Here is a 23,674-nt window from a genome sequence, read left to right as displayed (position 1 = left end):
GAACCCCCAGCCCCAAAAAAGAGATAGCATTTGTTGCCCTCAATGCAAAGGAGCTAATGCAGAAACATTAAAGCAACAGAGGCTAATAGGAGAAGGGGACCAGAGAAAAGGTTACTTCAAGAATTAATTTAGAATGTAACACATATGTACAGGAAAGCAATGCGAGTAAACTCCCTCTACAGATATCCTTATCACAACTAGCAAAACCCCTTGGTCCTTCCTATTATTGCTTATACTCTCTCTTAAACAAAATTAGAGATAAGGGCAAATTAGTTTCTGGCTGGTAGCAAGGGAGTAGAGGGGAGCGGGAGGGGGTAGGGGAAGAGGGGAGAAATGACCCAAACATTGTATGCACATATGAATAAAAGAAAAACAATTATTAATTTAAAAAAAGCTCATGAGGATTTACATAAATGTTATCTCAGAGTTTTATACATGTACTTGTTACTTTTAGTTCCTTGACTCACTAAGATTGAGTGTTGATTATGATGTGGGTTAGGGTTGTAGTTCATCCTTTTTCTTGTGGATATCTAGGTGTTTCACTACAATTTGTTTAAGAGGCTATTATTTCCCCTTTTGAATTACACTGACATCTTATAGAATATCAATTGACCCTAGATACATAGGTTTATTATGGACTCAATCTGTTTCACTAACATCTGTGTCTAATTGTTGGACTATAACTTTCTGTTAAATTTGAAAAATAAATATTGTTAACTAGTGAGCATTGATTGTTTTGGAACACTGGGATCATATACATTATGATCACATATATATTAAAGTAGCAGTTTTTCCATTTCTCCTTTATTAAATTTGTACTATATTTCATTCTTTTGGATGCTATTATAAATATAAATTTAATATTTTCATTTTTAATGAATATAAATTTGACTAATGTCTGTGTGTTTATATTATACACTGAAACAGCTTCTGCACATATTCTTTGAGAATTTTGTGTCTGTGTTCTCAAAGGTTATTGATCTAGACTTTTCTCTTTTATTATATCGTTATCTGGTTTTGGCATCACTTTAATACTTCATTTGAAGAATTAGTTTGGAATCATTCCTTTCCTTTTTTGTTATGCAATTTTTTGATACCCATTGTTGTTAGATTTTCTTGAAAGTTCTGGAAAAATTAATCAGTGACTATGTCCAATCCTGAAATTTTTCTCCTTTTGGAGATTCCTTATTACTAATTCAAACCTATTAATTGTCATTAATATTTTTAGGTTTCTAGATATTTGGTTCATTTGTGGTAGGTCATATGTGTCTAGAAACTTATTGATTTCTTCTAGATTTTAAAATTAATTGTAATACAAATTTTCAAAAGCTTCCTTAATGATCCTCTTTATTTCAGTGGGATCTGTTGCAACATTGCACTCTTTATCTTTAATTTTATCAATTCTTATCTTCTCTTTCTTTATTTTGCTTAGTTTAGCTAAGGGTTTATCACTCTTATTGTTTCCAAGAACCAATTCTTTGTTTCATTGATTCTTCATTCTTTCAGGGTCCATTTCATTCACCTCAGCTCTGATTTATTTTTATGTCTTTCTCCATACATTTTTTTTATCAGCTTGCTCTTCATTTTTTGATTCTTTGAAATTCATCATTGGGTTATTTATTTGAGGTCTATCTGATTTTTTAATGTAGGCTTTTATAGCTATAAACTTCCTTCTTAGAACACCTTTCATTGTATCCCCCAGATTCTGATATGTTGTGTTTTCATTTATTTAATCCCAATACTATAAATATCTAATTTCTTTGATGACCCAATTATCATTCAGAAGTATATATTTGCATTTCCATGTGCTTGTGTATTTTCTCTAGTTTCTCCTATTATTTATTTCTGTTTTTTCCCTTTGTGATCTGATATATTAGAACATTTTTCAGTATTTTGCAACTGTTACAAGTTGCTTTAGGTACTAAAATATGATCTATTTGGAAAAAGTTCCATTGGTTGCTGAGAAGAATTTGTGTTCTTTGAATTTTTAGTAAATGTTGTGCATATGTCTGTTAAGTTCATTTGCTGTATACTGATATTTAATCCCGGTATTTCTTGCGTGGATGATCTATCACTTTGTGAGACTGTTATTGAAATTGCTTGTATTATCATGTAGAGGACTATCTGTGCCTTTATGGCCAGTAATGCTTATTGAAACAATTAAAATTTTAATTAAAAGCAGTAGAAACTAAATTAGAATTAAAATTAGTTAATTTTAGTTAAATACCTGGGTTCTGTAGAGTCACCTAAAATGCAATTTCACTTATGGTATAAGGAATTCATTTAGTATTTATCCTGGCAGTTAGTGACATGATCTTATATAAAGAAAATCTCAGAAACTCCATCAAGAAAACTATTAGAACTCATAAATGAATTGAGCAAAGTTGCCAAACACAAAATCAATAATACAAAAAATAAATCACATTTCTATATGGCAATAAAACATTTTCAGAAATAGAAACCAAGAAAACACTCCCACTTAAACTATTTAAAAATTAAATAAGGCTGGGCACAGTAGCTCTCCTCTGCAATCCCAGATAACCAGTAGAAGGCAGTCAGGAGGGTCAAGGTTCAAGGCCAGCCTGGGCAATAAGTTAGGGAGACCTTATCTCAACATTAAAACATGGGCATGGTGGTGTATGTTTGTCTTCCAGCTAAATGGGAAGTGTAAGTAGGAGGATCATGATCTAGGCTGGCCTAGGCAAAACATGAGGTCCTATCTCAAAAATAAAAAAAAAGGCCTGAGGATATGGCTTAATTGGTAGAATACCTGCCTAACAAGTGCTATGCCCTTGGTTTAAACCCCAGTACTACAAAAATAATCAAACAAAATACTTTGGAATAAGTGAATGTGGTGGAAATATGCATTCATGTATGAAAATGGAAAAATGAAACATGCTGAACATATTCTGTTAGTGGGAGGGGGAGAGCATAAAGGAGATTGATGCAAGGGGTGAATTTAACTATGACTTAAGAACTTTTGTAAATATCAAAATGTACCCCTACAGCAATAATAATATGATCATAAAAAAGAAAGAAAAATGACCAAAGATGTGAAGGATTTGCACCAAATATATAACATATTCATAGAGGAAATTGAAGAGGATACAAAAATGTTGAAAGTCATCCCCATATTCATTTATTGGAAGAATCAATATTGCTAAACTATCCATATTATTAAAGTGATTTATGAATTCTAGGCAATCCCATTCAAACACCCAAATCCTCCCCTTCACAGAATAAAACTTGACCTCTATGCCTCACTAGCTCAAAAAGGACTAAAGGTGTAAATGTAAAGCCTGAAACTAGGAAACTCCTACAGGAAACCATAGAAGTGCTTCAGGAAATTGAATGGTTAAGGATTTTTTAAAAAGACCCCAAAATCACAGTACACAAAAACAAGAATAAACAAATGGAATTATATCAAAATAAAAAGCCTCTTCATAGCAGAGCAAAAAAAAAGCAGAGTGAGAAGACAGTCCTTGTGAATAAAGAATGATGGTGGACAAACTCTTGAAATATAGAATATATAAGTAATTCTATAAACTAAATAGAAAAAAAAAGCTATTGAAAAATTGCCAATATACCTACACAGATATTTCTCAAAAGGAGGCATAGAAATTGTGAACAGGCATATGGTCAATATCACTAATCTTCAAAGAAATGCTAACCAAAAGCTCAATAAGATGTTATCTCATCTCAATTAGAATCACTATTATGAAAAATATTAATGAATTAAGTGCCGGCAAGGCTGCAGAGAAAGCAGAACCCTTGCACATTGCTGGTGGCTATGTAAACTGGTTACAGACATTATGTACTTATAATGAGAGGTTCCACTAAATAAAAAGTATCCCACATTATGTGGAATCTAAAGGAGTTGATCTCATAGAAATTAACAGTTGAATGTTGGTGGTTAGAGGCCACATACAGTGCAGGGAGAGGAAAGGAGAGAGGTTGATCAACAAGAGCAAGAATTTCTGGTATGCTATCGCATCCTAGGGAGACTATATGTTACTACATGGGGATGTGCATTTCAGAAAGTTAGAAAAAAGTATTCAAAAAGTTTCTACCATAAAGACATAATATATATGTTTTACTTCATTTAAACCTTGCAGGATGTATACATGTATGAGGACATTACATATTGAGCCTTAACATATACAATGTTTATGTTTCTATATGTCCCAGTTTAAAAGTAAGTAAAACAGTGGCTCATACCTGTAACCTAGCTTTTTGGGAGTCTGAATGCAGGCGTACCATATTTCAAGGCCAGCCTGGGCAAATAGTTTGCGAGACCCATCCCCAAAATAACAAGAGAAAAATTGACTGGAAGTGTGGCTAAAGCAAGACACTGTTTTGTAAATATAAAGCAAAAGTTCAAACCCCAGTACCACCAAATAAATAAATAAATGTAAATAAAAATTTTAAAAGAGTCATCCTTCATGGGTCATTGTATATATACTTTTGTTGTGGTATTCTTTTATACCTTTCAGTAGAGAGTTTTTTTCTTTCTATAGTTCTTGTATCTAATTTTCATTGATACTGAGCATCAGATCCGTTATTAATGCCTTTACTGGTTTTTCTGGCATAGAAGAAAGTGATTTAAGTTTTTTATTCTGTTACTGAAAATTCTGTTGTACTATGCACTGAAATTTCAGTTTGTCTATGAGAAGAAGTGGGGTTTCTTTAACAACTACATGGAGAATATTAAAATATATCAGTTATATTCCAAGGAAAAGAGAAAATGCAAAATGGTATGAACAACATACATAAATTATATGAGAGAGAGAAGTGGCTGCTCAGGTAACTGGGTGGGAGGTGACATCATAAACCAAATGGAATAAAGAATGGAGAGAACATTTTATAGAATCTATACTTTAATACTCTTCGTGGTGAGATTGATGGCCCACAGAGCCTCAAATGGAGACATCCACTGGGCATATGAGAACAGTGGTGAGCCCAGGAGGAAGGTCAGTGTTTCACATGGAGATGTGGATATCAGCAGAATATATGAGAGGGTGAGATGAATGAGTTTGGATGCCATGATTTAGAAGGGACAACTAAGGAAACAGGTTAGCCAAGGTTAGAATGCAAGGATTAGAGATTCCTACAGCAATAGCTCTTGTACTATGTTTTCCAGGATCATCTGAGCAAGACAGTAATAAAGGCATAGTAGCTCCTTCAGTCTTCCTCAGTTCTATTACACACCTAACCTTCCTCTCCTTTAGACACTGAATAATTGCATAGTTTGTCCTTTTAACAGAAGCTTCTATGTTAACAAGGATATCTGGATAGCATTCCAGTATTAAAAGCAGTTATTCACTGGATAAAATTATTTTTAAAATCCCAAGTTATATCATCACAGCGAGGAGTGAAATTTCTACTTACATATCATGATTTCAAGTGCTCCATTCATGTCTCTGTTCCTCAGGCTGTAAATGAAGAGAGTCAGCATGGGAGTCACTATCATGTACATCACAGCCATGGCATTCTCCTTCACTATGGAATTATTATTTGATGGACATAATTACAGACAAATGATTGTCCAATAGAACAGTGACACCAAAACAAGTGCATAGTCTGAGCATAAGACCAAATGATGAGTAGCCATGGAGTGCCAATAATGTGCTTCCCAGGATAAATATCACCAAGCCATTAACATGAGTGTCAGTTTCAGCAGAGTAGTTATATAACAAAAAAGTGGGGGGATCATGTTGTCCTCCCAGAAGGATGATCTGGCCATGAGCAGGATACAAAACATGGTATTGAACCTGGTCAGCATCCACAGATCTTTGGGCTTATGCTGCTGGTGCAGTGGAAGGGAAAGTAGATGGCCACAGAGTGGTCATATGCCACTGCATCAAGAAAGAAGTTCTCCAAGTCACCAAAAAACAGGAAGAAGTATATTTGTATCAGGCAGCCTGCATAAGGAATGAATGGCACCTGGCTTTGCATGTTTTGTAACAGTTTAGGAATGGTCACAGAGAAAAGTAGGTATCAGGCAAGGACAAGTTGCTGAGAACCAATACATGAGTGTGGGGATGGGAGTCCTCACGAATGAGAACGATGAGGAGGAGGTTGTCCAGGAGGGTGATAAGGGTGCATGCTCAGCATACAGTCACAGAACAGCTATTGATGCTCTGGCTGGATGAACAGGATCAGGAGGAGGATTTCTGAGATGACAGGTCGTTCCTTTAAACAATTCTCTGTCTCCAGTATCTTCAAGAACAAGGTGTGAGGATCATGAGTCAAGCCACAGGTTCAGAGCCAGACAAAACACAAGAGTATGTCTGAAAAAAGACCCACCAAAATCTAAAGGACTGGGGAATGGATAAGGTGGTAAAGTACTTACTTAACGAGCATGAGGCCCTCAGCACCATTAAAAAAGGAGACATGGGTGTCCACTCTCACTATTCTTACTCTAAAGAGTGTTTAAAATCTTAACCAGAGCAATAAAAAGAACAAAAAAAAAGGAATTGAAATAGAGAAAAAGAAGTCTAATTACTCCTTTCTATAGATTATATGATCTTTTGCATAAAATACTGTAAATTCATCCAAAAAATTTAGAAATGATAAAAACTTTCAAAAAAGTAGCTGGATGCAAAATCAACATAGAGTCAATATAGATTCACCAATAATGAACTCAATGAAAAAAATCAGGAAAGCAATTAATTCCTTTCATAATAGCTTTAAACTTACCTAAGAATAAATTTAACAAAAGAGGTTAAAGACTTACATATTAAAAACTATAGAACAATGAAGAAAGAAAAAGAAGATATTAGAGAAGAGAAAGACCTCTAATATATTTGGATTGGCAGAATTAATATTATTAAAATAGTTATACCAAAAGCAGTATACAGAGTCAATGTAATTTCCATCAAAATTTCTGTAACATTCCTCACATAGATAAAACAATCGTAAAATAATATGAAAGCATAAAAGAAACCAGTCAAAAAAATTTAAGGAAAAAGTGCTATGCCGGAGACACCACAATACCTCTTTCAAATAAGCAATAGGAATAAAAACTGCATGATACTGGCACAAAGATAGACATGTAGAACAATAAAATACTCTAGAAGACTCAGAAATAAACGAGGTACTGTCATCTAATTCTCCACAAAGATGTCAAAAATACACAGAGCAAATAAACCAAAATTGACTTTATTTATTTATAAGTAGCTTATTTTGGGTATCTTATTGTTGTGATGGAAAGCTGACTAATGTGATAGCGTTTATCTAAAGAGCTGGAAATATTGAATTTCCATAGGCAACAATATTAATTTTAATCAAAACCTTATACTATAAAACAATTAACACAAAATGGATCACGGACATTAATACTTTTATGAGCACCAAGAAGATTCCCTATGATACCCTACTCTGAGGAGCCATAGCCGTCTCAGGATAAAAACTAAGAAGCAGATGGTGGAGGGTTGATGTGCAGTGCTTCTAGGTTGTAAGTACTAAATCAAGATGAGCTCATGAAGAACTGGCTACTGAAGCTTTGGTTGAAATGGGATAAGTCTGAGAAAACTTAGAATAATGCAACAGAAATGTGCAATTCTTAATGGAGATTGTTTTCTGCCAAGGGATATAACAATGGTTTCACTCCACTGGAAGTTGAGCCTATTACCTCAACATTTTTATTCCTATGTAGACTAATACGCAAAGAGCAAGATTGCTACCCTGCCTGGGTTAATTGATGATCAGTTACCAAGGGGAAATTTGGTTGCTCTATACAACTGAAGCAAGTAAGGGAATGTCTTAAGTCTGGGGGAATTATTTGGCTGCCATTGCCTAGGTCCAAATCCATTAACAAACATGAATCCAAAAATTACAACAAAAATGAGTATGAAGATTGCTGGAAATGAAACTTCCAATGTGGGACTATTTAAAGAACCTCATAGAGTTGATGATGGATAAGGAGAAGATGAACATAGAATGATTGGTGGGAAATGAATTATAAATGCAAACATGATCACATGCTCAAATGCTGGGACAGACAGAAGGTGACATTGGAAGTAATATGACATGTACGGATAATGGAATGGATGATGTGGTGCAGAATGCTGTTAAGGCTTTCCTAGAGAAAAGAACTAAAAGTAAATGAATGGGGTGAGAACATTTGATTTTTCCCAGTCACAGCCAAAGGAAGAAATAAACAGGATCTGGGAAGGTTCACTGAAGTAACTTGTAAGCTTTCTTTTATTTTTAAATCACCATTGGAACTTTAATAAGCTTGTGACAGGTCTTCTGTTAGAGATCGTGATTAAATTTATGTGAATGGGTTCACTAATCTGTGTTTTTAATGGAAATGTATGTCCATGATATTCACAAGCAAGCCACTCAACACAACACTGACTGCACCTGAGTGTTCATTTAAAATGTAGGCTCTGAGCTATAGAACTAGGATCAGTGTTTTCACAGAATTCCAGGTGAATTATATGTACAGTAAATGTTAGAAGTTTGAGAACTACAGATGCAATAGTGGAATAAGATATGAACAATGGGTCATCAGTGGCAACATCTACAGATGATGTCTCTGGTTTGTGATCTGTACACACACTGCTGTTCAAGACATGGATCCCACTCATTCATGAGAGAAACAGTTCTGAGAATAATTGGGTGTGACTTTCCCTATGTGTTTCTATCCTCTATAGTGAGAACAAATAACATCAACTGTACAAATTGTTAATGGAGCTTCATTAAACAACATCAGCAGGGTAAACATACTAGCAGGTGGACTCAGTTAAATTCTGTTAGTGGATGAGCATTCCACATCTCTCAATACTCCTCCATTGCTTCTTTTGTCAGTTTAGGGTTTCATTAGGGTTGTCAGGAAATAAAGCTTAATTATTATGTATACTAAGATTTATATTAAGGTTATCACTCACATAATTTGGGAAGCTAAGTTTGCAGTCTACGGAGCAATAAAGAGATTGGAGATCCTGCAAAAAGTAGATGTTACAGGCTTGAGTTTCAAAACAGATTGGAGGGAGAATGCTTTCCCCTTTAAGACATAGGAGTCTTCTCTCAAATCTCTCTCTCTTTGTCTCTCTCTCTCTCTTTGTCTCTCTCTCTCTCTTCCCCTCCAGGGTATGAGGACTTGAACTCAGGGCCTTGTGCTTTCTAGGCAGATGCTCTAATACTTGAGTCACTCTTCCATCCCTTGGTGCATTGGTTATTTTTAAGATAGAGTCTTGCTTCATGCTCAAGCCTGCATGGACTCTGATGTTCCTATTTGTGCTTCTTCACATGACTTGGATAATAGACATGCACAATTGCATCCAGGCACTGAGATATGGTCTCACAAACTTTTTGGCTGGGATGGCCTCAAACAATGGTCCTCTCAATCTCTATCTCCCAAGTAGCTTGAATTGCAACATTGAGCCACCCTTACCCTCCAGCCTTTTTTCTTAATGGGTTCAACCGAAAGTGTGACATTCACCATATTGTAGAGAGTGGTCTGCTTTCTACACATTGTCCTGACTTAAATGTAAATCACATTTAAACACTTTCCAGCAAAATTTAGAACTAGTAATTGCAACTTTTGGTTCTAGGGCTTAGCCCAATGACATACAACAGTAACTATCATTTATGGTAAGGACATCTGATAAAGAATTCCAATAAGGTTTTGAAGAAAAAGTTCTCTCTCTCTTGTATTTCTCCCATGATTGATAAATTCTCAATGCGTGTATTTCTTTCCACATCAATACCAATTAAATCATGTAGATTGAGATATAAAATGTTTGGTTTGACTACACTGAAATTCCATCTCAGAATGGCTATCACCAATAACACAAATAAATGCTGGTGAGGATGCTAACAGGAAAGGAACACTTCTACACTGTTGAAGGGAATGTGAATTAGTGCAACCACTGTAGAAAGTAATATGGAGTTCCATCAAGAAACAAAAAACAGAACTACCATACGATCTAGTGATACCCTTCCTAGCCATGTATCTGAAAGAATGTACTCCAGGATATGGTAGAGCCACTTGCACACCCATGTTTATCACAGGGCTATTTACAATAGCCATGCTTTGAAAGCATCCTAGATGTCCCACGTTGATAAATGAATTAAGAAAAAATATATATGTATACATACACAATGGAGTTTTATTAAACCATGAAGAATGAAATTTTGTTTGCAGGTAAATGGATGAAACTCAAGAACTTCATGTTAAGCAAAGTAATCCAAGCTAAAAAAATTCAAAAGTATTATGTTTTCTCTCTTATATGAAAGCTAGACCTGTAAGTTAAGCATATATATATATATGAGAGAGAGAGAAACATATATGAATATATATATATGTATATAGTAGTGACAGTGAGAACAAAATTGTATCTATGAGTCTGTCTGAGAGGGCTACAGAAGTTGAGAGAAATGAAATGTTAGTGAATGAAAAATATTGAAACAACCCATTTATATATGAATATAATATAATGCACTGTACAATAAACTGTTGAATATTAAGGGACTATGGTTGAATATTAAGGGAATATAGGAATATTAAGGGACACTGTAACAGGGACTTCCCCTGTTACAGTGGGGAAGGAGCTAATTTGATATAAACACCATATATACAGACTTGAAGTACCAAGGCAAAACCCCCTGAACTATAAATATACACTAAATTTAATAAAATGAACTCAGGAGGGAAAAATAAATCTTTTCAAGGGGTGAGTACCAATGGGAAGGGGGTGGACACAAGTAAATGGGTAATGAGGGCATATATGGTGGACGTGTTTTGTATGCAGATATGAAAATAGAAGAATAAAACCTGTTGAAATTGTTCTAGGAAGGGAGGAAGCAGGAAGAGGGAGAATGATGGAGGATATCTAACTAAAATATATTATAATCATATATATATATATTATATATATATAATCACAATATATCCCCCTGTACAACTATTATAAGCTAATAAAATCATGAAAACAGAAAACAATATTTGATTTGAGTCATCCACTGAGAAGAGTACTACAACTAAGGTACTTTAAGTTACTTTGAAATTTTTCATGAGTACAGAATTACATCTGTGAGGTTGGCCATTGTGTGTCAAAATTTATTGCTAAATGGCTAAGTTTGCTTAGATTGATTTTGGAAAGGACTGAATAGGAGTAGTAATTCTAACTTTGTAGGAGGTTTTACTTTTAACATTGAAAGAATCTGTGTCTTAGGCTAAATGACAGCTAAAAATGTTCATAAAACACTGGCCGCATTGAGGCACCATGCAAACCACTGCCCCTGTGGTCATCCCAAAGGCAGACATGGCCTTTCCTGCATGGAGTTTGCAATCTAGTAGGAGGTCAATTATAAACAAGTGATCAAGGATATTGTCTACTATAGGATGAGTTCAGCATACTATGGAAGCAAGGCAGCATTCCATATTAAGGTCTTCTGTTTCTCAAATAAATCTAAATTTTAACATATCTTGATTTCCCCTGTTCTTTAACTATATACTTTTAATATTGTCCTACCTTGTCTTTCTTTGCCACCAGCCTCTCTCTAGAACCATGTATTTGAGGTTTTGTTTCAGACTCATGGAGAGGCAGGAAAGTGCTGGGTGTCCCTAATCTGCTAACTTACCACCTTCAACCATATTTCTTATCATTTATGAATTTTCTGTTAATACTCATTGTACATTGTTCTATCCAGGATATTTTAATCTTAGATTATTTGTGGGAACTCTGTATATCATGGATTTTTATCCTGGACATGCTGTAATCTATCACTTCTCTTTAAAATTTGTTCATGTGATCATATTTCTGAGAAAAGTTTATTATTAATGTGGTCAAATATGTACAAATTAAAAAGGAAAGTTCTTGATCTTCATGTGAATTTATGCTTTTGTATTAAAATATTTTATAGATCACAATATATATTTTGCTTTTAAGGCCATTTGAAACAGCACTTTCATTTACAGTGCAAGGAATTTATGGAGTATTTACCCTGTCAGTTATCCCAGAGCCAGTCTTTGAGTAGTGCATTCTTTATACAGTAATGTTAAATATCATATTCTTTGGTAAATAAATCTCACATTCATAAGACTATTTTTTAAATCCTTCATAGTATATTGATATTTTTGAAACTCTTGCATAAATGTACATGGTTTTACTTAAATGGTTTTGGAAATGCATATTGATATTGATATTTGGCAGGAAAAGAGCCAATTTATAGTTTCTCTTTTTCAAATAGTTTGAAATTTTACTCACTTTTCTCTACAACTAAATTTAAGGATGAGTGTGTCATTTTTTTAGAAAAAATTCCATTATAAGTTAAGTTGGAAGTGTACTTGGGGAAAATCAATGCTGTTTATATATCATGGCTTCACATCTCATAAAACTACAGAATTTTATTTAGTTAGTTAACTTTACAGTTTCAGGGACTGATCCCAAGCCCTGTCATCCTAGGCATGTCCTCTATCATTGAGTTATGTCTGCAGTTTCAAGATGGTAAAACATTTTTCAAAGAAATTGAAATGGAAAAAAGTGGGAAAACATCATGTGTTCATGGCTTGGAATAGTCAATATTGTTAAAATGTGCACGCTACCCAAAATGATCTACAAATCCAATGCAACTCTGAACAAAATAGAAATTACATACTTCACATAATTACAAAATATTCTAAAATTTATATGAAACAATAACAAGAGCTCTAAGTGGTCAATGCCATCTGTTTAAAAAAAAACATGGTAGGAGGTTCTATACTACATGACTTCAAAAATGCTACAAATCTTTCCTGATTGAACCAGCATGATATTGGCATAAAAACAAACACATGGACCACTGGAGCAGAATAGAGAGACCAGAAGTAAATTCACACATCTTTAGCCAACTGGCTTTTCACAAGATGGTATGATGCACATTGGAGAAATGACAGTATTTCCAATAATGGTGCTCAGAAAATTGAATATTCACATGTAGAAACATTTTTCTGAATTAAACAAGACATCTATTTCTCCAGTAGAAAAATCAATTCAAATAGATTAAATATGAAAATATAAAGCCTGAAACTATGAAGCTACTAGAAGAAAACACAGGTAAAATGCTTAAGAACATGGGAAGGAGCAAATGTTATTTGACAAAAGCCCAGAAGGCCAGGAAATAAAAAAGGGAGTAAGTCAAACTAAAAGTTTTCTGCATAGTAGAGGATGCAATGAAAAGAGTAAGGAGACAACCCACATAATCAGAGAAAATCTTTTCAAGGTATATATCGAACAGGCTCTTGGTACATAGAATATATAAGGAATTCCAAAACCTAGTTAGCAAAGAAGAATAGGCAATTTAAAAATGGGTAATAGGCCTTAATAGACAATTATCAAGAGAAGACACAAATGCCCAACATGTATATGATGAAAATGCCCAACAGGTATATGATGAAAAACTACACAACACCACTTTCATCAAGGAAATGCAAAAAAAAAAAAAAACCTGTAAGCATCGCTACCCTCCAATAAGGATGACTAAAATAAGAAAGACTAAAGATAACAAATGCTGGCAAAGATGTAGAGAAAATGACACCATTGTAAACTTGGTGGGAAGATAAATTAGTAAAGCAATCATGGAAAACACTATGAACATTCCACAAAAAATTAGAAATAGAACAAATATATGATTAAGCACTATGTGACTTCAGTTCTCTATCCAAAGAAGTGAAATTCACATGTTGAATAGATATCTGTGCTCCCATGTTCAGTATGACAGTATAAAAGCCAAGAAATGGAAACTACCTAAGTGTCCATCAATTAATGAATAAAAATGAAACTATTATATATACACACTAGAATAAAATTCAGATATGAAGAATTAAATACTGTCATTTGTGAAAGCATGAATAGAAGTGGAGATAAGTTATATTAAGTGAAATAAGCCAGATGCAGAAAGACAAATGTAGCATGGTCTCAATCTAAGGTGGAATCTAATATAATTGATCTCATAAAATTTGGGAATGGAATGGTGGTTAGCAGGGACTGGGGAATACGCAAGCTTAGGGGAGGGAAAGGTAGGGAGATTGTGATCAAAGTGTGCTAAATTACAGTTAATGGGAACAAGAAGTTCTGTTATGCTATTACATATTTAGGTGACTTTAGATTACTTAATTTATATTTCACAAAACTAGAAAAATTATTTTGAAAGTTTTCCACCATTGATCAAAATTAATGTCAATACATTTAGCTATTAAAATTTTTTAACATTCCCAAGTGTTACCATATAAACAAAACGGAAGTTTCATTTTACAAAAGACTCTTCTCAGGGAGACATGCATGTCCCTGTTCCTTAGGCTGTAGATGAAAGGGTTCAGCATGGGAGTCACCACCGTGTACATCACAGCCATGACAATCTCTTTAACAGGTGAATTATTATCTAATGGACTTAAGTAAAGCATACCACCCATCCCATAGAACAGTGAAACCACAGACAGATGAGAACCATAGGTGGAGAAGACCTTATGGATGCTGCCAACAGAAAGGACCTTGAAGGTGGAGGAAACAATTCTTATATAGGACACAATGATGAGGAAGAATGGAATGACGCCAATGAGCCCTCCTATAATTAATATCACCAACTCATTAACATAAGTGTCAGACCATGCCAGCTTCACAAGGGCAGACAAATCACAGAAAAAGAGGAAGATGAGGTTGTCCCCACAGAAAGACAATCTAGTGAGGAGCAATGTGTACAACATGGCATGGAATGTGGTCAGCACCTGGGAGAGCACCACCAGGCACACACAGAGCATGGAGCTCATGATGCTGTTGTAGTGCAGGGGGAAACAGATAGCTACATAGTGGTCATAGGCCACAGCCACAAGGAGGAAGCTCCCCAGGTCAGCAAAAAACATGAAGGAATACATTTGGGTCAGGCAACCTGCATAGAAGTTGGAAGATATTTGTGTCCGAATGTTCTGCAACAGTTTAGGTACAGTTACAGAGGAAAAGCAGAGGTCAGAGAAGGACAAGTTACTGAGAAACAAACACATGGGTGTATGGAGATGGGAGTCCAGTAGAATGAGAACAATGATGAGGAGGTTCCCCAGGACAGTGGTAAGATACATTGCCAGGAACAGGATGTAGAAGCGGTGTTTTTGCTCTGGTTGGATGGGTAGACCCAGGAGGAGGAACTCTGTAATAGTAGTTTGGTTTCTTTCAGTCATGCTCTGTCAGTAAGCACTTTATGAAAACACAATATTATCATATATAATATATATGTATATTATACATATATATACATATGTATATTATATACATCATAAATATTATCATATATATATAGTCCTTATATCCCAATATACATTTCCATGCACATGCTATGTTACATATTCTCAATAGCCAGCTGTGCCTTCATTTCAATAATTATAATCTATTAATACCAGAATCTATAAGCTATAATATTGACTTGTAATTAACTCTTTGATATCTTTCAATATTCTACTATTTTCTAAAATTTTTAAGTATTTGCTTCAGACATACAAATGCATTTGATTTTTCTCTTCCCTACTTAACCAGTCATCCTAGGTAACTGTCAGTATCCTGATTCCTATCAGGATCTTAGATGTTGATGGTCTTGAAGGATTATTCTAAACACTAACCTTTTGTTATTTTATATATACTTACAAGAAAAGCTCAACTCCTTCAGTATCTTAGATCACCATTTAAAAACTATGATTAGACATATCTAATGTATATAATTCTATATCTCATTTCTTAATAATTACATTAACTTGGCTGTGTCATAGGCATATTATGCTCAAAAGATTCCAAATGCCACATGATCTGTCTTAGATTTATCCCAAATTTCTTTTCACTCTAATGCCTCATATTTCACTAAAAGGAATTCAGGATCATATAAAAATCTTTGAGTTTCATCCCATCCATTCATTCTCCTACCAGCATCATCAAGAGAACATATCCTTTGGATTCTTCTCCTCATTCTCCTACTACTTACTTCACACATTCCTTACCATACATCCATATTCCTAGAACAGACTAATATAATCTCTCAAGAACTATTGAAGCACACGCTCAACTTATGTCTGTATTTTCATGCCTCCACCCTTCTCCTTCAACATGCTTCTTTCACACTGCTGGCTTTTAATATGTAAATCAAATCATTTCCTTCCTTGGTTAGGTGGTTTAGAGGATTTTCATTGCTCCTATGCTAAAGGCAAACTTTTTTCAAGAGTAAAATAATGCTTTAATGTGAATCACACCTACATCCACAGCTTCATGAGGCCCCACAGTGTTATTGCACTCCATTTGCAGTAAGGGTGGACATGAAACTCAAAAGTTCAGGCTTCCAGGCTTCAACTCCTGCTACTTCTCCTGCCTATCACATTGTCCCCTCTTCTGTGGCTTCTCCTTTACAAGACAATTGATCAGCCAGCATTCTCTGCCTCCCCAAAGAAGGGAAACCTGCTACCACATTCCCATAGCATCCTAAATAAATACCTGATACTCAGTTTCCGTGATCACTTGTTTACAGCTGATTTCCTACCGAATTGTAAGCTCCATGCAGGAAAGGACATGTCTGCCTTCCTGACTGCACAGGACTAGCATATGGCATGGTTCCTGGATGTGGCCAATGTCTTATGAATATTTGTAAGGTGTGCATGAGGTTCAGACATACATTTCCTTAACTTTAACTACTACCAATTCCCATTGAGTTAGATAATTACTCCTCTTAAATCTCAGAATATACACTCACTAGACTTATCCATTTCACACTATATTTTGACATTCTCTTGATCTTCACTGATATAATTCTGTCCTGAAAAATGTTAAGATTTGTCAAATGTAATACCCTTTTTAGTCATACTTATGAATCATAATAAAAAACCTTCTGCCTCATTCAACATGATATTGTTGATATTTGATGAAGGAAAGATTTGCAGTTTTAAATAATGGGCAAAATTTAAAAAGAAGCACATTTTTGTACCCTTACTTGAGTTCTTCAGATGTCCATAGTGATGGTGAATTTTATGCATCACCCTAATTGGACCCTGATTACAATATTTTGCTAGTTCTAGATGTTACCATGAAGGTATTTTTCAATATTGCTAACATTTAAATCAGTAGGCTTTGGATAAAGTAGATTGTATCTTATAACATGATGAGCCACATGCAATTACTTGGGACATAAGAAAGAAACTGAAGTCTCCTGAAGAAAATTCTGCCTCCAAATTCCTTAAGACTTAAGAATATATCACCCATTCTTCCGGGGACTCTAGTCTGCTGGCTGGCTCACCCTACAGAAATTAAATGTATTAATCCCCAATATTCCTTAAAATAAAATACACCCATAACTCTATTCTATTATTTTCTGCATAATCTAGACTAAGGAACCCCAGCAAATCTCAAAGCTAAAAGAGAAAGCAGAGGAGCATCATTGAGAGACATGGAAAACTCTTTCAATAAAACTCTGCAACTGAATTGATCTGCTGGATTTCACCCTGATGATGGTGCTAAATGCAGGTGCATAAAGATCTTGTACAGCTGGGTCTTATGTATTTTCACTATAGAAAAAAGAAACGTAGAGAAAATCACCTATACATTTTCTCAGAATTCTGATTCCTTTGTAGGTGAGTGAGACTCATCTCTTATAGGCCTGTGTGCAAGAATCAAAAACCAGAGACATCCCCTACAGTTGTTGCCACTGTGACCCAAAAACCTTCATATCTTTTTCGGGTGGTAAATGTGTAGTTTTCAACCTGACAGTGCATGGGAATCTATTAGGGAAGAGTTTCTAAAGTTTAGTACATATATAAGTCACCAAAGATTCTTTGAAAACTCTAATTCTGTTTCTTAACTCATGTTGTGTCATTTAAATTAACAGCCAAGTTATGTCAATGTTATGCATCAATGGACTATAGAAAGTGGGTAGCACTTTGATAGCAAGAACTTGTACTAGCATTATAAATAGAGGATATGGAGATCTCATAATATTTTTCATATTCTATGATAACAGAGTTGTCTGAAGTCTATCAAAGATCCACATGTGATTCTAAACTTAAAAATACATAAGAATGACTGAATTAAATTCTTCATGGAGCTGTTATGTAGAAATGATACAATCCTGAGAGAATACATTATACAATAATTAATATTAATGAAGATTATCATTAATAAAAGGATTATGAGTGGTGACCATGAAACAAAATACTTCTACAATGTTCCAAAGTCTTGAGAGGCAGAGAGATGACAAAGAGAAAAATATTGTACCTGAAAATTTGGTTTGTAGAACATCATACTATGTGGGAAATCAACACCCTCAGGTTGGAAGGACAGTAAGGTATCAGCTCATTACCTTCCTGACAACTCACACAGGACTTTTGGGAAGGTAATTCTGGGACCTACCCAATAGGTCTCCCCTTTATTCATTACAGGCACAGGAAGTGCCCTCTTTATCTGCCCCATTCTTGCTCACATCTACTCCTCTAGCCATCTCTGGGCCTAAGAGTCTCAGTATCCCAAAGGAGTCCAGTCCCTGTAGTAAGTCATTAAAGACAAGGAAATCACTCAGGACCTCTTTAGGACCAATTTTCTCAGAGGATCAGAGTGATTTTTGATTATAGTCACTTATCACACCTTATACTATGGGGAAGGGTGGAGGTGGAGAGAAACTTCTGTATACATGCTGACTCCTTGTTTGTTTATGGAATGGACAGGACTCCTATGTTGCTACAGTCTAAAATTTTGAGTGTGAAGGGTGCTGAAAAACTACTAAAATGACTCAGAGATCAGACTGCAAATGATTTAAAATATCTTAGAATTATAAACACTTGCCAAGAAGGCATCATGGTTTCTACCATGAGTACCACCATGAAAAACATAAACATGCTTTGGAGGTTCCCAGTTGGTGGTTCTCAGTACAGCATGAATCTATGTAAACAGACTCTAGGAGAGATAACCATGGTGATAACTCACAATGACTAGACTTCCCTAATTCTACTTTTTGTGTGTCTCAATATATGACAGGGACAGGAATAAGAAAATAGATGAACTCCCCCAAGATCATACTCAATTCTTCCTCAGGTAAATGTGGAAAAGGAAGACCAGATTTTTACCCAATTTGGTTACTTTTTGCTCCTTATATCTCTAGGAAAATCTCAGTGATATCCATATCACCATCCACCAACCACTCTCTCCATGTATGTCAAATTACCTCATAATGCCATGATCTATGTCCTTGCCATTGACCAAAATGCCATAGCTGATACTTGTAATTTCTTCTCCCACTGCATGTTCTTTGCATTATCAATAAACAGCTAGGTGAGTTTCTGTACATAATGATAAAATGCAAATTTTCATTCTCAGGAAATCTATATCCTCCTTGCTCTTAATTTTATTGTTATATATAATATTAACATTTTTTACTTGGGGGTGCCTAAGGATTTCATCAGGATTTCAGAACTAGTTCTTCACTGTTCCAGTTGTATGGAGCAACTATGTTTTTCCTTAGTATCAGTGTTATTCACCACAAGCTTGATGATACTTCTATTCTTTGTACATTAGTTTACAAAAGAACCCAAAAAAACTGGATTGTAGGCTCAAATTCCAACTCAGTGAACCTGGTCTTATATTCCCTAGAAGAACAACACATTCCTGAGAACTGTACTATTCAAATATATAAAATATACAGTTAGTTTTTTGTATATTCATTGACAGGATCATATGTCCATTTCACAATCAAATTTTGAACCCATTCATGACCCCCAGAGAAATCCTGTACCCACTAACAGTTTCACTCAATTTTTCTCAGCTCTGTCCCCACCAACACATAGGCAATTCCTTTTACTTTATTGACTATATGAATTACCTATCCATGATAGTCCATATAAATAGAATCATACAATATATGGTTTTATGCCTGCCTTCTTTAAATAAGCATAATATTTTCAAGGAATATTCATAGGATAGTATGTATCAATATATTATTTTTATTACTTAATAATATTTAATTGTATTGCTATATCACATTTTATTTGTCCAATTATCACTGAAGAATCTTTTCATTTTGGGACTTTTACAAATAGTGATGCTATGAACATTTATGTACACATTTTGGGTTGAATACTGCAATTACTTGTTTTCTCCTTTTATTTAACATTTTTACATGTACTTACATGTGTATACCTTGATTGTGCCACCTCCTCCCCGAACAGACCAACAACCTGCTTCCAGGCAGAACCTTTTCCACCCTCTTCTCCAATTTTGTTGAAGAGAAAACATTAGAGATAACAAGAAAAACATAGTGTTTTTGCTAGTTTGGGATAAAGATATCTACACAGAGAGATTCCTAGCATTGCTTCCATGCACTTATGTATTGCAACCCACGTTGGTTCATTTCTACCAGACCTCTTCATTACTTCTTGGTCCCCTTCCCATAGTGACCTCTGCTAATTTAAGATTACTTTATTTGCTTCTCAACAGGGAACACATCAACCACATTCAAGTTTTAGGTTTCCTTCCCTTTCCGTAGTTGTCCCATGCATTCTCCCCTTAGTGTGTGACCTATGTTCAATAATATTGCTGCAATTCTTTTAGGTCTCTAATCCACATATGAGGATGAACATGTGATTTTGACCTTCTTATGCTGGCTAACTTCTCTTAAGATGATGTTCTCTAGTTCTATCCACTTACTTGGGAATGATAAAATTTCATTCTTTTTTTGTGGCTGAGTAAAATTCCACTGTGTATAAATACAACATTTTCCTTATCAGGTCATCAGTGTGGGGCATCTTGGCTGTTTCCATAGTTTGGCTATTGTGAGTAGTGCTGCAATAAACATGGGTGTCCAGGTGATTTATAATAACTTGAGTCGCATTCCTTTGGCAATATGCCTACAATTGGTATTGCTGGATCATATGGCAGATCTATGTTTAGTTTTTTAAGAAGTCTCCATAATGTTTTCCATAGTGGGTGTACTAATTTACACTCCCACCAGCAGTGTATGAGGGTTCCTTTTCCCCCTGCATCCTTGCCAGCATTTGTTGTGGGTGGTGTTCTTAATGATAACCATTCTAACAGGGGTGAGGTAGAATCTTAGTGTGGTTTTAATTTGCATTTCCTTTATGGCCAGAGATGTTGAGCATTTTTTCATGTGTCCATTAGCCATTTGGATTTCTTCCTTAGAAAAAGTTCTGTTTAGTTCAGTTTCCCACTTCTTTATTGGTTCATTGATTTCAAGGAGTTTCTTTTTTTGAGATCTCTGTCTATTCTGGTTATCAGTCCTTTGAAGTATAGCTAGCAAATATTTTCTCCCACTCTGTGGATGGTCTCTTCAATTTAGAGATCATTTCTTTTGTCATGCGGAAGCTTTTTAGTTTCATGCAGACTACAAACCACTGAAGAAAGAGATCAAGAAAGATTACAGAAGATGGAATAATCTCCCATGCTCATGGATTGGTAGAATCAACACAGTAAAAATGACTATACTGCCAAAAACAATCTACATGTTCAACACAATAACCATCAAAATTCCAATGACATTCATTACAAAGTTTGAAAAATCTACCCTAAAGTTAATTTGTAAACACAAAAGACAGTGAATAGCCAAGGCAATACTGAACAAAACAAAAGCAACACTGGAGGTATCACAATACCCAACTTCAAACTATACCACAGAACCATAGCAATAAAACAGCATGATATCAGCACAAAAACAGATATGAAGACCAGCGGAACAAAATAGAGGACCTGGATATGAATCCATGTAGCTATGCCCCCCAAACATGAATCCACACATCTACACCCATTTTATTTTTGACAAATGTGCCAAAAACATATGATGGAGAAAAGACAGCCTCTTCAAAAATGGTGCTGGGAAAAGTTGGTATCTGCCTACAGAAAACTGAAACTAGATCCATGCCTATCACCCTGTACTAATATCAACTCAAAGTGGATTAAGACCTTACTATCAGACCCAAAACCTTACAGTTAGTATTAGAAAGAGCAGGGAATAGCCTGGAAACAATAGGAATAAGAAAGGACTTCCTCAGGAGAACCTCATCAGCCCAACAGCTAAGAGAAAGGATGGACAAATGGAACTACATGATTATTTAAAATATTTGTCCATGAGTAGAATTTCTGAGTCATATGTAATAATTTGTTAAGTTCATGAGGAATTGTCAAATTAAGTTTTCTAGGGCAGCTGCAGCATTGCATATCACCACCAGCAAGATGTACAGTTTCAATTTCTCTACATTTTTACCAACACATCCACTCCATTTTCAAAGACTAACACCTAACTAGTAGATTACTGATAATTTTGGAAAGCACCCTTGCAAATGTTAATATCCTTGGAGCATGAACAATGATATTAATGATCTTTTCATAGACCTGCTAGACATTTTTACATCTCCTTTGGAGAAATGTTTGTTGAATACCTTTGTACCTTTTTAATTGGGTTTTTTGTTTTTTGGTGAGTTGTGATAGTTCTTAATGTTTTCTACAAGCTAGACTCTTACCAGGAGATGGAAAAATGTTTATTAACTTTTCTTACACAAATTTTTTCTCTTCCTCATTCTCTTTCTTCTGGGCTTTTCTTTTCATAACATTGAGACATATCCAATCAAAAGCTCATGAGAATTTGCCCTCATGTTATCTTCCAAGAGTCTTATAGTTTTAGTTCTGACATTTAATTCCTTGATTCCTTGAGATTTAGTGTTGGTATTGGTGTGGGGTACTATCAAGGGTCATCCTATTTTTTGTGCATATCTGGTTGTCCCACCACCATTTGTTGAAGAGACTGTTATTTCCTCTTTGAATGAAACTGGCATCTTTGTAGAATATCAATTGACCAGAGATACATGAGTTTATTATTAGACTATCAATCTATTCCACTAGCATCTATGTTTATCCTTACATAACTTTTGAACTGCAGCTTTGTACTACGTTTTGAAAAATAATGATTGTTTTGTATCCATGTGTCCCTTGCAATTCCATATGCTCTAAAGTCACTATCTTTCCACTTCTTCAAAAGCACTAGTGGGATTTGATAGGGATTTCAGTGAATCTATATTTCTTTGGATATCATTGCCATCTTAACAGTAATAAGTCTTCCAAAGCATGAACACAGGTTTCTTTGCATTTACTTAAAACTTTCATTTCTTTCAGTAATGTTTTACTGTTTTCAGGTGACAATTTTCACCTCCTTGTTTGACTTTTTTCTGTGTATTTCATTTTTTTGGATGCTATTATAAATACAGTTGTTTTCTTAGTCTCCTTTTCATATTTTCATACCTGGTGTATAAATTTGACTTAGTGCTATGTGTTAATCTTATACACTGAAACTGCTTTTTCAAGAATTTCACTGACAATTTTGCATGTATATTCATGAAGAATATTGATTGGTGGCACTTTCTTTTCTTACATCCTTATCTGGGTTTAGTATCAGATTAATATTTCCTTTGAAGAATTAGTTTGGAAGGATTCCCTTTTTTCATATTATATAATATTTGAGGAGCATTGATGTTAGATTTTCTTGGAAGTTCTGTAAAAATAAAATCACTAGTAATACTTCTAATCTCAAGATTTTCTCCATTGGGTGACTCCTTATAACTGATTAAAACTCATTGATTGTCACTAGTATTTTTAGGTTCTTTATATCCTCTTGGTCCAATTTTTGCAGGTCATATATGCCTAGAAATTTATCAATTTCATGTAGGTTT

General features: G+C 34.9%; 1 protein-coding gene and 1 pseudogene across 1 annotated transcript; both read right to left on the bottom strand.

The window, feature by feature from the left end:
* Positions 1–5,380: 5,380 nt before the first annotated feature.
* Positions 5,381–9,451, bottom strand: LOC109675159 (olfactory receptor 1-like; annotated as a pseudogene).
* A 4,743-nt stretch (positions 9,452–14,194) lies between these two features.
* On the bottom strand, positions 14,195–15,160 carry LOC109675160 (olfactory receptor 1468-like). The gene has a single exon (XM_020151942.2). The coding sequence runs from the start codon at positions 15,158–15,160 to the stop codon at positions 14,195–14,197; it is 966 nt and encodes a 321-aa protein (XP_020007531.2).
* Between the last annotated feature and the right edge of the window lie 8,514 nt (positions 15,161–23,674).

This window comes from Castor canadensis, chromosome 11, assembly GCF_047511655.1.
Source record: "Castor canadensis chromosome 11, mCasCan1.hap1v2, whole genome shotgun sequence".
Lineage (NCBI taxonomy): Eukaryota > Metazoa > Chordata > Mammalia > Rodentia > Castoridae > Castor > Castor canadensis.
Note: the sequence above shows the minus strand (reverse complement) of the source record. Positions and strands in the feature narration are given on the sequence as shown.

Coding starts and splice junctions, on each gene's coding strand:
- LOC109675160 (XM_020151942.2), bottom strand. CDS start 15,160: ATGACTGAAAGAAACCAAACTACTATTACAGAGTTCCTCCTCCTGGGT.